This window comes from Marmota marmota, unplaced genomic scaffold, assembly GCF_001458135.2.
Source record: "Marmota marmota marmota unplaced genomic scaffold, marMar, whole genome shotgun sequence".
NCBI classification, from domain to species: Eukaryota; Metazoa; Chordata; class Mammalia; order Rodentia; family Sciuridae; genus Marmota; species Marmota marmota.
In genome coordinates this window covers 1,196,269-1,209,725 of record NW_025999944.1, presented here as the reverse complement: position 1 = coordinate 1,209,725, position 13,457 = coordinate 1,196,269, and the positions used below count along the sequence as shown (strand labels likewise).

Genomic DNA, 13,457 nt, shown 5'->3' with positions numbered 1-13,457 from the left:
TCCTGAAGTGTCCTAGTGCTCAAGACAGAGCTCTGAGTCACCCAGCCAGATGCTGGATTCTTGCTCCCCTCCCCTGCGCTTCTGTACCCTGGGCCGGGTGCCTGGGGGTGACAGTAGGCGGTGTCTTCGTCCAGCTGGCTACAACGTTGTGATCGGTCAGTACAGTCTCCTTGTTTCCTCAGCAGCAGGCTCGGGCTCAGTGCCCTCGGGCTCAGGCAGGAGAAGGAGGCTTCCCACCCCCTCTACTTGGGGCAAGCCTGGCACCCACCTGACTCGTCCTGGGCATGTCCCTTGAGTGCCATGAGCAGTGCTGTTAGAAGCTGGAGCATCTTCTTGTCATTCCAGTCCAGAACTATCCAACTTCACCTCCAGGCCAGGCTGATACCTAGTCAGCGGTGGCAGCTGCACGTGGGCATCACAAATGCATGGCAGAGCTGACCCTGGTGACCTCACAGTCAACACTGGGCTAGGGTGGAGGCAGCAGGTTCGGGTGCGGGTCAGTTGGGCTCAGCCCAGCCCCATGCTCCCCTGTCCAGCGCTCCCTCCCCAGCAGGGGCTGGAGGAGAGCCAGGTGAGGCCAAATTCATCTGCGTGCTCCGATCTCTCGCCGCCCCCCCGCCCCCCGATTCTGATCAACTTAAGGAGCCATTGGTTCTGCTCTGTGCTGTGATATTAAAGAGCTTTGGGTCTTTGGACAAGTTTTTATATTCTCTGAAACCAGGTGTCAAATGCCAATACACCTTGTTAGGAGATCTCAGCCTCATCTGAGGTTCAGTGGAGGGAAAGGGAGAGAATTAAAGGGGGTTGTTTGGTAGAGCTGGCATTAAAAGATTGGGCTTAACATGAGGACTATGTTAGGGAGGGCAAAATGAGAAAGGAGAATATCATGTGGTGATAACCTGGCTCTAGTGACTCTAGTGATACAGCTAAGAAGAGACGCTGTTGGCCCGAGGTCGGAAACAGTGGGATGGGGAGAGAAGGGAGAGGCCGGGACAGAGGTGGCCGACGGCTGTGCAGGACAGTGAGAAGACACTGGACAGAGCAGCATGAACTGGACAGTCATCTGTCTCTGAGGACACGAGATGGAGGAGAGGCCCAGAGGCCAAGGGAGAATTCGGCCCCCGCAGCAGGAAGCTGGCCAGAGAGCTGGCAGAGGGTGTGACAAAGAAATACAAGAGCAAGAGCGCGCCAGCCCCCGGGACCCTCCAGTCAGGTCTCTCTGCTGGTCCCTCCTCACCTCTCGCCGCCTCCCGCCTGCCCAACCTCTTGTCCCCGTGGCCCCTGCTCCACGGCGCCTGGCCTGCCCAGCCCATCTGTGTCCTCAGAACTGATTCATTTTCTGTCTCTTCCACTAGACTAAGGCGAGGGCAAGGGCTTTTCCTCTTGTCGGCTCTGCCCAGCCTGTTCTGTTGGAAGAGATTTGCGTCCAGTCCCGAGCTCAGAGTGAGACCGGGCATCTGCCCCTGAGACAGTGACACTAGGCTGTGTTGGGTGGGGCACAGCTCCGCAGGCTGCCACAGTGCTACTCAGCAAACCGCTAGCTGCAAGTCAGACTCTTCCCAGGTGGTGGCAGGGCAGGGCGGGGGGGTGGGGGGTACAGCGGTTGGGCATCGCACCAACCCGGCTTGGTCATCTCCTGCTGACCTTTGCCACCCAGTAAGATAGTTTGTCCTGCCCAGGTCGGCTTGTGTTGTGGAAATCGTGCTCAGCAAGAGACCCAGCACCACTCGGAGGGTTGGAGAACTCAGGTTTATGGTGCCACTGGATCCAGATGAGCCAGTAGTGGGTTCTGAAGTTCTGGGCCCGGAGCTGAGGTCACATGGGGCTTTCAGAGGAAATCTGATGTCATTCCTTGCCTAGGACAGTATTGGCAGGTTCAATTCTTGGGCCACATGACCACAGACCATGAGCAGAAATTCTTATTTATTGAAGCAGAACAAAGGCAGAGGAGAATCTGCAAGGGATGTCGGGAAGTGGCCTTTATCACAGGGAGGTGTTTCTCAAGGTCACAGGAGCTTACACTCCCCAGGGTGTGAATTATAGCATAGAAATGTTACAGTTTAAGCCAGTGCGGAAACAACACTCTCACAGAGACCAGCAATTAAGTAACTCCTAGGAAGACCACGCCACGGAGTGCCATTTCCCTCTTCACTTGACTCCTGGCTCCTCTGAGGTCCGGCTGGACAGAGGCTCCTCTGATCACTCTGGGGTAACAGTCCTGCAGTCACTGGGTCCAAACCCCGTGGCACTCCACCCTGGTCACACTCTGCTTCAGCTTCCTGTGGAATAAACCACAAAGTGCTGGGGGCAGGGGGTGTTGCCCTCTGGGCGGGTCTGGAGGAGACGGGGCACCCTGCACCAGCATGAGGCCCAGCCTGGGCGCTGGCCAGAGTCCTGAGCAGGAAGGAAGAGGGTCACTGGACCCCGCGGGCCTCGTGCTGGAGAGGCCCAGCCGGCAGGGCTTACCTGGCCTCCACCAGGGGCCCCCTGACAGGCTCGTGGAGGGGACCTGGGAGCCTTAAAGAAGGATTGGGCGTGACGGCCCAAAGTGCCCAGGGTGGGCTGGGGGGAGGTAGGACGCCAGGTCAGCAGGGAGCCCAGCGGGCTGGGAGGGAGGCTCAGACCAGAGAGCCCTCTGTGAACCATTTTAGAACCCAAACAGGTAGCAAGAAGCCTCCTGACCTCAGCCTCAGCCCATTGTGACGTCGCCAGCACCACCGCCCTCCGCCCTGGCCTCCTCCCCCTCCCGGCCCACAGCCCAGCCCAGGCCCATGCTTCTCTTCTCAGTTGTGCTGCTCATCACCCACGCCACGGGGGCAGACCCAGGTATGTGGGCTCCTCCCTGGGGCCAGAGCAACAGACCCAGCGGGCACTGGCGGGGGGGGGGGGGTGGGGACAAGTGCCCTCCTCACCTCCTCATCCAGTCCCACTGAGCATTAGGGGCAGGAAAGAGCCGGACATGGGCTTGTAATCAGCCAACTGGTCAGGGAGGCCCTTCCAGGAGAGCCCAAGAGGGTGACTTGATGTGCTCCCAGTCACCCTCCTTGGGGCCACTTGTCTTTCTTCCTGTTCCCCAGCCCAGAGTTTGACAATCTGACCTTTAGCTTTGGTTTTGAAACCCAAGACTTTACCCCAGAAAGCATCATGGAGAGCCCAGAAGCATGTGCCCGAAAGTAACTGAGCCTCAGTTTCAGACTCAGGGTGAGGAGCTTCCCAGGACCTGCCAGCAGAATGGAAGAGGGACTCAGCACGTCAAGCTAAGGCTGCTTCTGGTCTCAGTGTGCTCCTCACGGCTCCAGAGGGTGGCTCCCCCCTCTGAGACGTGGCCAGGGCTGGAAGGAAACTGGGTTACTTGGCAGCAGCAGCTCTAGGCCAAGTACTAGGTGGAAGCTGCCCTCCGTGGGGGAGTTTCTGCTCTTAGCCTAAGTGTGGGTGGGAGCCAAGCCTCAAGGTCCAGGACCCGCCCAAAGTCACTCTGCAGGAACTTGGTAGGGCTGATGGCAGCAGCCAGCCTGCTGTGCCAGTCCCTCCCTCCCTCTGCCCACTAGCTCTTGCACACCTGGCCTCCTGCCAGCCGTCTTGAGGTGGGTGCAGGGAGGAGCGTGGGGGAGAGGGGGTGTGGGCAGATCCTCCGAAGAACACCCCAAGTGCATGCTCATTCCCAGCCCTGCTCCCCATCCCTGCTGCCTTCACTGCCACCCGGCTTTGGTGCTTTGCTTTAACCCAAAGAACTTGGGTTGGACGGTTGGACCCTGGTGCTGCTGTTCTCAGGACCAAGAGAGTGAAGAATGGGCCCAGCTGCCAGTCCCTGGGGACTGGGTGCAAAGAGAGGAGAAATTCTGACAGCTAAGATGGCTCAAGGACCCCTCCCTCTGCCCCAGCCCCTGTGGGCGCTTCATCAGCCTGGCTCCATCTGAGTGTCCATCTCGTAGGTGGAGAGAGTCTCCTGCCCATTTCAGGAGTGGAGAGGGGATAAGAAGGGACGGCTGCTTCCCTCAGATCATGTATGAGTGACAGGGCCAGGGTCAGACTCAGGGGTCTGCCCCAGGGCCACGCTCTCAGCAGGTGCCGCAGCCGCGTCTCAGAAAGAGGAGCCCCCTGCAGTCACCCGTGGGCCCTCGAGTTCACCCCACTCAGGGATCCTGACTGTGGTTCCTCCCACGTGTGGATGTCCAGATTTTTAATACGGTAAAATCACAAGTTCTAAATATGATTTCGACCCTGACTTCTCTATTCAACTGTTTATCCCAAGCCTTTCCCCATATCATTAAAATCCCCCATGAGCCCGACTTTCCAGCCGAGGAGTCGCGGACGACACCTGTGAACACGCGTGTTATCCACCTAACACGGGTCGCTTTCAGTTTGTTACTGTTAGGTCAGTGCATATCGTCCAACACGGATGGCCTGGCCCCGGGGGTGAGTGTCCATGAGGGCTCCTGGAGCCAAGGCTCCCTCATCGTTGGGACATCCTCTTCCTGCCCTGGGACCAGTGTCACCAAGGCAGGCTGCTGCTGTCTCCAGGCAGAGCTTAAGCTCTGGCATCAGTCAGGCCAGGGGACCCCAGTGACCCAACGCCATGATGGTACATGAAGAAATGTAATGCTGGGCAGGAGACAGAGTAGCCAGGATGGAGGGGTTGGCTTGGCCTCCTTGAAGGAGCAACTCTTAGGCCAAGGCGGGGATGAGGTGAGGGAGTGAGCCAGGCACCCGTGAAGAGAACCTTACAGGCAGACAGCAGCTCTGGGAGTGGTAGGAGGTCAACTCCAATGCCAGATGCCCAGCTTCAAATCCTGGTTGGGCCATGGACTAGCTGTGTGCCCTTGGGCAAATACTTAACCTTTCTGTGCCTCATTTGTCCTAACTATAAAATGGGGATGGAAATAACAGTACCTACTTCGTAGGGTGGTTGTAAAAGTCACAGTGACTTGGTCTTTGTAAGGTGTTTGAAACAGCATCGGACACACATCTAAGCACTATAGTGTGTCTGATAAGTCAGATATAGGAAGTGCAGGTCCAAAAGTCCTGAACAGACATTCATGGATTATTGACAGCTGGAGCCTCTTGATACAATGTTGCTAAATTCCCCATTTTTTTGAACCAAAAGTGACCATGACTTCCTCATTCCAAACCAGACTATGACATCCTGAAAGCCACCGTTGACCCAATGACTGGACAATTAGAATAAAGACAGGGTCAAGGGGGTCTTGGGCTTTCTAACATCAACCCTCCCACCTTGTTCTGGAAACATCTTTTCCTTTCCCAGAGTTGCTATGAGTAGCAGCCACAAACTGAGTGGCTTAAACAGCAATTCCTCACCTTGCCGTCCCGTAGGGCAGAAGTCAGCTCAGCCTCCAGGGCTATTTCCAAGGCAGGACGGTATTCCTGCAGATACACCAGCCTTGGATCCTCAGTGTCCCCATCCGGGGCTCCTGGAGCTGGTCTGGGGCCTCTGTGTCCATCTTTGGAGCCGCAGGCTTGATCTCCCGGGGCCTTCCTGTACTCACCTCCACCCAGCATGGACTCCCTTCTGCCTTCCTCCTACCATTTCTCTTTTTGGTGGTGCTGGGGGTTAAACCCAGGGCCTCATGCATGCTAAGCAAGCACTTCACCCCAGAGCTGCGCCCAGCCTCTTTATTTTGAGACAACTTCTTGCTTAGTTGCCCAGGCTGATCTGGAACTTGCAATCCCCCTGCCTCAGCCTCCCAAGTGCCTGCTCCACTGCCCCAGCTCCCCAACACTCTTAAGGGTCCTGTGATTGCACTGGGTCCATTCAGTGAGGCATGCTGGGGTCAGCTAATCAATTCCATCTCCAAATTCCCTGTTGCCTTGTAAGGGAAAATATTTGCAGGTCCCAGATTGCGGCCCTGGAAGACTGGGGTATCTTTGAGGGGGTCCTGTGGGGTTGACTTTGGACATTATTTCCTCCAATTTCTCTGGGCAGACGTGGTTGCCTGACACCCCGGAGCTGGCAGAGTCAGAGCCAATGTTCTGGACCACATCCTGAGCTCTACTCAACGAAAAAGAACCTGTCAGCTTGCTCCTGTCACACCGGAGCCTCCGGGGCCGGCCCAGTGTCCTCATCTCCAGGACAGGGCCAGGGAGATCTGTCTGCGAGCGTCTCCCCCAGCAACCTGGCCCATGTGGAGGTGACAGGTGTTTCATGTTTCCCCCCTGCTCTCTTCCATCCCAGCAGGATGTGGCGAGAGGCCCACTTTCGAGGACCGGAAGATGCGGTATTCCAGAATCGTCGGGGGGCTGGAGGCTGAGGTGGGTGAGTTTCCGTGGCAGGTGAGTATCCAGGCAACAAATCAACATTTCTGTGGCGGCACCATCCTCAACTCGTGGTGGATCCTCACAGCTGCTCATTGCGTAATCGGCGAGTTACCGTAAGTACCCAGGGCCAGCCCCGGGCAGCCGCACGCGTGGCCAGACCTGATGGTGAAGGGGTCCTGGCACCGTTGTATCCTGATGCAGACATGAATGTCCGCCCTCCAGCCTGTGGGCACTGCACAGTGGACCCCAAGCTGTGCCAGGGCCCGTGGCTCTGTGCAGCAAAGTCACACGCTGTCCTTTCCAGGAACACCTGTGGCCTATGGAGGTGGAGCGCTCAGTCCATCCACCTGTCCTAGGACATCCAAGTGCTTCTTGGAAATCCTGGATGTCTGGTCTCTGGCCACCTGAGTGCGTCCTTCCTGCTCCTTGTAGGGTGCTCTCTGCTCAGCTGACGGTTGACTGCTGGCATTTCCTGATCATGAACCATGCTCCAGGGACCCCATTAAGATTTTACCTGTGTTAAATTACTTACCTGTACAATGACCCTCTGAGGCAGGCAGAATAAATTACTCTATTTTATAGATAAGGAAACTGAGGTCCAATAAAGCTATGTGACCCCGCCAGGGACCACAGCTCACAGTGGAAGGCAGTCCTGAATGCTCCGGCGCTTGGGCACCCTGCTTCACCACCTCAAGAGCTTTGGAAGGTACCCAGAAAGGCTGACAGATCTGGGTAAACCCTGTGAAACCGCGTGCAAAGCCGAGTACACTGCAGCACCTGCTCTTGGGGGGCACTTCAGAGATGGCTACCAGAAAGTTCTTGGCCATCTGCCTGGAGGGGCCCTGCCTGCTGTCTGATTACTCAGGGTCTTTCTGCTCGGCCAGTGGAAGGTCAAATTAAACTCAGCTCCTAAGTCTCTAAATGGTTGTTGGAACCACTGCCGTGAGCAGAATGTGCAATCATTGGCACATGTCACCAGGCCTTACCTATCTGAAGACTGGCTTGGTCTGGGCCAACTAGTCCTTTGTGGGCTCTTTAGAGTGCTCCAAACTGAGCCCTGCCTCTGCTCTGTTGCATGTAAGGGTCACATTCAACCTCAGGACCCCTGAGGACTGGGGTCTGTTCTCTGATGGTTCTGTCCTCTCTTTAGTTTCTAAATCCTCAAACTTTCTGAGCAACAAAAGGACCATCTTAAAGGCCCCCAAAACTCTATGAGGACTGGTATTTGGGGCACAGTGAGCTCTGTGTGCTTTTGTGACCCCTCCTCCCCTCCCCTCTCTGGTTCTATGTCACCAGCACAGAGGAACTGAGTGTCGTGCTGGGGACCAACGACTTGACCAGCCCACGTCTGGAAATAAAGCCGGTCAGCAGCATAGTTTATCACAATAAATTTAAGAGACAAAGCATGGACAACGACATCGCCTTGCTGATGGTGGCCTCGCCCATCGAGTTCAATAGCCTGATAGTGCCCATCTGCATGCCCCCAGAGCCCATGCCATCCAAGTGGCACAAGTGCTGGGTGGCAGGGTGGGGCCAGACCACTTCAGGTGCGTGACTGCCTGGCGTCCCGGAGAGCTGCTCAGGCCAGGGCCCCACGGGGAGGCAGGAGGAGGGCAGGAACTGATGAGCATGAGGATGAGGGGAGGAATCATGAGATGCATGTGTGGTCAGCGTGAAGGAGAAGATGCCCAGGAGACCTGGAGGCCCGGGGCTCAAGCGCCCTCTAAACCCTCTGAAGACTTATCGCCCTCTCCACGCCTGGGGCCTAATGATTCTTTATGGGGTGCAAATTGCTGTCCGTGGCCCTGTGGGAGGGAAGCGCTGTGCCCACGTGACAAACTGGTAACAGGGCAGCAAGCGGAGGAGGCAGGACCATGCTGGGCTGTCCACTGGCCCGTCCCCAGATGTTGAGCTCGCGGGCTGGCTGGAGCAGGGCTCGAAGTTTGGCCATCAAATGAATGATCCCAGCAGGTGGTGGTCTCTTGGGAGAGCTTGGGCAGGATACCCTTTGGGCACAGATGACCTGAAGAAGGTGGATGGCCAGGGCATGAGCAGCATGCGGGATGGTGGGTGGGGCTGGCGGTCTCTAGGACACCGCCGTTGCAATGTCTACTGCCTGGTGACTTTTCTAACATGCTCTCTCCCTGGACAGCTGACAAAGGGTCTATGAAAACCGATCTGTTGAAAGTGCCGATGGTCATCATAGATTGGAATGAATGTGCAAAAACGTTTACAAAACTTACCAAAAATATGCTGTGCGCAGGATTCATGAACGAGAGCTACGATGCTTGCCAGGTAACCGAGGCCCTGCCTCCTCCACTTACAGGCCCCCACCCCGGGGGGCTGCCATGCAAGGGTACCCTCTCTCTGCTGGGAAGAGGCAGCTGAGGGTCTGGGAAATCGTGGGGGTCAGGGCCTTTGGCTGTGCGAGTGCAGACATGGAGTGGACGCTAGGTACATGGGACCCCAAGGCTTCCACTTGTAGAAATTCCTAAAAAGACAAAGTCAAGGAGAATTTGAGGCCCATACCAGGAGTCATCATCATTCATCATTTAGCAACCTCTATCGAGCACGCCAGCCCCTGGTGGCTGGAATGAGGTGTGGTCCCTGCCCCTAGCCTCTTGGGCAGACAGTTGGGTCAATAAGCAATAAATAATAGAGTGGGTGATGCAGGTTTCTTTACCGTGAACCAAAGTCTGATCTCTTAGGTTCTCTTTAATAAAACAGACATGAAACTTTTAAAAGAAAAACACATTTGATTGATGTTGATGTTGAGGATAATGAAAAATGGAAAACAAAAACAAAACATTCAGAGCTTGGCTCCCTCTGGCTCCAAGGAGTGACAGGAGTTGTGTTTAAAGCTCAAAGACCCTCTATTTGTCCTGGGGGGCTCCCTCTGATGAGCCCATTAAGGCCCACCTGCAAGCCGGGTGCTGGCTTTGGTCTGGGTGCAAGTCTCCAGGTGCAGATGTAACCCCTCCAAGCAGTGAAGGACAGACAGCCCGACCGTGGAAGGGGCCTGTGTTTACCCACAGTCTTCTCTAGTGTTTCTTGATAACAGAGGAGACTGGTAGTTTCCCCAGGTAGACCACGAGATGGCACCTTGGGAAGGGCCTGCTGGGTCAGGGTTTGGGCAGGCAGAAGAGGAAGGAGCGAGGCCTCTGAGCTCAGCAGAGGTGGAGGCCAGCAGCGTGTGCCAGGCAGAGGAGACTCCACCAGCAGAGGACCAAAGGGACAGCCAAGGGACAGCCAGACCGAACACCTAGCGCGCCCTGTTCCTTTCCGGTCCTGGATGATGTACACGATCACCAAACCTAACAGGACAAAGGACCTGGACCCAGATACAGTGGAGCAAGTAACCTCCTTCGATCCTGCCCACTAAGTCCAGCGGAAAGCCAGTGTTGGTGGCTGCAAGGCGGGGCTGGCTGTGGAAGGGGGCAGTGGGCGCGGCTACCGAGGGCAGCAGAAACCTCCTCAGCACAGAGAAGTCCTGCCTCTTGACAGTACCCATCAGGCTCTACCGTTTTGCCAGATAGTATTGGGGAAACTGAGGGGTTGGGAAATCTCTGCATTACTTCTTACAATAAAGTCTTCAATTATCTCAAAACGCCCAACTTTTAAAAATAATTTTAAAGTGGCACAATCAAGCAAAATATAAACTGGAACTTATCCCCAGCTAAGAAGATGAAGCGTTGGTGGCGTCTCCTGGGGAGCAGCCATCCTGGTGAGCCCATCTCTGGGCTCCTGCCTGCTCCCGGCCGGGCAGACACCTGTCTATTCAGGGGTGAATTCCCAGGGCCGCGCCCCGTGCTCTGCCCATGACAAATGCCTAAGAAATGTTTGTCAGATAGGCCCAGCTGCAAGCCGGGTGCTGTCGGCTGTCAGAACCGACAGTAACGTCGCCCCTGAGGAGAGGTCCCCTGGGGGGAACCCCAAAGGGCCCTGGAGTCTGCCGGTGGAGGGAGGGGTCTGAGCGGGCAGCGCTGGACGTGGGCCAGTCTGGCTGAGGGGCTGCCGTGGACCCTGGTTTAGAGCTGGGCTGCGTTCTAGGCTGCGTCCCACTTCATCTCTCACTCTGCAGAAAAACGCTCAGGCCTTCAGAACCACGGGCCTTTAGAGCCGAGAAGGAGTCTGAACACATTCAACCAGAAGGCCGTTTTACAGAAGAGAAAACGTGGTTATCGTGATCACTCATGACTCCCTTGACTACCTGGACAGACCTGCGGTCACTTTGAAGCTCTTCGGCACTTATCAGCAATTGTGTCTTCCCTGTGGCTCTGTGAGGTGGGCTGGAAGGTGCAAGAACAGGGATTCAGAATCTAAGTGGTTTTCCCAAAGTCCGACATCAGTGAAGAGGCCAGGCCTGCAGCCCGGTCACCTGCTTCTGCACCAAACAGGACAGCAGTGGTGTCCTTCATCTCCTGGTGGCAAACTTGGGAAGCTCTCAGCCAGCGTTTCTCAGCAGAGACCCCGGCTACAGGCTGAGCCCTTGCAGGAAGGCCCCTCTTGGTGGCTCCTCTGGTGCTGCTTGCTTCCCAAGAGGAAGAGAAAAAAACCAACATAGAAGGACGTCCACTTACGGACGCCCCTGGGCCCAGCCACCAGGAAGGGACAACTGTTCCCTGAAGGCAGCTGGTGGGCCACGCACAGAGCAACGGTGCTAACCCATTTCTGGAACATCCGCTACACAGGCTCGTCCCAAGGATTCACAGGTTTTTGCAGTTCATGGGCCACCGTCCTAGAGAGCAGGCGGGCGTCTCTCCGTTCCAACAGAATGATGGACATGGAAGTTTCCTGCCCAGGACACCCTCACCCTGTTGTGTAAGGAAATAAGTAATCAAGGCAACATTCCTAAGACATTGTTGCCACGGGTGTCCTTCATAAAACAAAGAAGATCACGTAAGACAACATTTGCAGAAGGAGCGATTGGAATAGAAGCTGTCGAGTGGGTTCTGCCCTGTAACTCACCAGCCAGCACCAGGGCAAGAGGAGGTGCCGGGGGACACTCTGTCCTGGAAAAGGCCACTTGGTTTGGCCCAAGTTGCTGGCTGTCCTCAGGCAGTCATGACCCCCGACTCTGTGGAGTCAAAGTGAGGGGCTGCACGTCCCCTGCCCAGTGATGCTTCTGCAGCAAGACCAAGTTCCACAGGGACACGTTTACTCCTGACCTTCCCCTGTACTTTGTCACCTGCAGCCTCTGACCCTGAATGAGTCCTCCCAGACTATGTCCAGTGTCCATCTGGGGCCAGACACCTGGTGGTGTCTCCTGCCCATCCCCCACGTGACCTGCCCTGGTTTGGACCCTCATATTTCACCTCCTCTTACTGCCCTCTGCCTGAGGCCCCTCCAGCCACCCGGCCCAGCCCGTCAAGCCGCTGGGTGCCCTTCGAGTCACATCTCCCCAGTTGTCCTGCCCTCGCTCTCCCAGAGCCAGAGCGCGCCCCTCGGTGCCTGCTCCCTCCTCTGTCTCACGCCACACGAGTCTCCTGAGGGCCCACAAGTGCATCTTCTCTGCTGACCCCCTGACCAGGCATGACGCGTTTCCTCAGTGAAGGGTTTGTCCAGCAGAGGTCAGCCCTCTCGTGGCCCTCGAACTTTCTACTTACAAAATGGGAATCAAAATCCCTGCTCACCGAGAGGAGGCTGTGGGGCTGACGAGAGGCAGCCACAGAGCCAGGCCACAGGAACAGCTCAGCAGGAGACTCCTGCCCGGAGTCCACCCCGTGCTGCACTGTCCAGCCAGCCCGCAGGACTGAGGAAAGGCCACCGGCAGTGTGTGGCAGAAGGATCCAGCTGGGGAGCTGGGGGTGTTGGCATCAGGAGACCCTGGCTTCCGGCTCTGGCCAGGTGACCCTCAGCAATCGCTTTCTCCTCCTCGAGGCTGGTCCTCCAGGAGAAGGGGTGAGAGGAAGCCACGTGTACATGAGGTCCTCAGTGAGTACCTGGCACATCTGCATCATGTGTGGGCACAACCACACAAGTCACAGACCCACAGCGGGGGCAGTGCATCCAGGGAGACTTAGCTCCTGTGCCCCCCAGCACCCACTCCAGAGTGTTCAACGGAATGCCGTCCTCCCCACAGCTCTGGAGGACGCCAGAGGAGACCCACTCATGGTGCCCGCGGACGACGCCTCTCACGCCCCCTTCCTATTCTCCCTCTCCAGAGCCTCTGATCTGAGAATCCTCAACGCTGGCCTCCCTCCCCCTCTGCCTCCTTCCCGCCCCTCTCTGGGCTGCAGAGGCGCGCTCCTCGCTCTTCTCACTGACCACTGCGTCCTCCTCCCTGGCTCGGCCCTGCCTGGCCCTGCATGCGTCTCCCCACAGCTCCTGGCTGACCGCAGGGCGCCCCCAGGGGAGCATGGATGGGATTCCTTTGGCAGCCTGGAGTCGGGGAACCAGTGAGGCCCCTTCCCTTGAACAAGCTGAGCCCAGCCTCAGTGGGCAGCTTAGAGCAGGACCCACCATGAACTCTGTTCTCTGCCTGCAGGGCGACAGTGGGGGGCCCCTGGTCTGCACGGCAGAAGGAAGCAAGAAGTGGTCCCAGGTGGGCATCATCAGCTGGGGCAGGAGCTGTGGGCAGAAGAACACCCCAGGAATCTACACGTCGCTGGCCAACTACCAGCTCTGGATCAAGAACGTCACCCAGGTGGAGGGGAGGCCCCTTGACACCGAGAAAAGGAGGTCCACCCTGAAACACAAGTCCAGGGACTCCAGGTCCTCGGGGTGCTCAGAGCTGGGCAGCCCCAGGTGCTGGCTCCTGCGGGGGCTTCTGTCCTGCCTCTTGCTCAGGGCCGTTTTCAACGGGTAATAAAAGTCCTTAACCAAAGGTGGTGTGACCGGGAGGGACCACGCAGGTCGAGGAGAAGGCGAGGAACCAGGGCCGAGAAGAGTCAGCCCAAACCAGGCCGGGTTCCGGGTTCCGGGTGGGATTTGGGTCTCTGTTATCAGAACCCCCTCCATTCCTGGTGACCATTACCCAATTCAGATTGGCTGAACCCAAGAAGAGGGGGTGTGTGTGTGTGTGTGTGTGTGTGTGAACAACAAGAACATCGGGTGGTGTGAAGATGCAGGCGCGCCTGACCTCCTGGCTGAAAAGAAGTTTCCAAGGACAGTGGTTCCGTGGCCGTGTCCCCCAGGCAGGGCTGCTAAGTGTGGCCATGATACCCTTAGCACCTGCAGTTGAC

At 56.9% G+C, this 13,457-nt stretch overlaps 1 protein-coding gene across 2 annotated transcripts; it reads left to right on the top strand.

Moving 5' to 3' along the window:
• Nucleotides 1–1,945: 1,945 nt before the first annotated feature.
• On the top strand, nucleotides 1,946–13,099 carry Prss55 (serine protease 55). 2 transcript variants are annotated; one of them, XM_048801496.1, is made up of 5 exons: nucleotides 1,946–2,826; nucleotides 6,191–6,386; nucleotides 7,570–7,820; nucleotides 8,426–8,568; nucleotides 12,761–13,099. In XM_048801496.1, the coding sequence occupies exons 1-5, from the start codon at nucleotides 2,772–2,774 to the stop codon at nucleotides 13,079–13,081; spliced, it is 966 nt and encodes a 321-aa protein (XP_048657453.1). In that variant the 5' UTR covers nucleotides 1,946–2,771; the 3' UTR covers nucleotides 13,082–13,099. The 2 variants fall into 2 exon arrangements, with proteins under 2 accessions (XP_048657453.1, XP_048657452.1); XM_048801495.1 differs by having other exon boundaries at nucleotides 1,958–2,826; nucleotides 6,191–6,979.
• The last annotated feature ends 358 nt before the right edge of the window (nucleotides 13,100–13,457 follow it).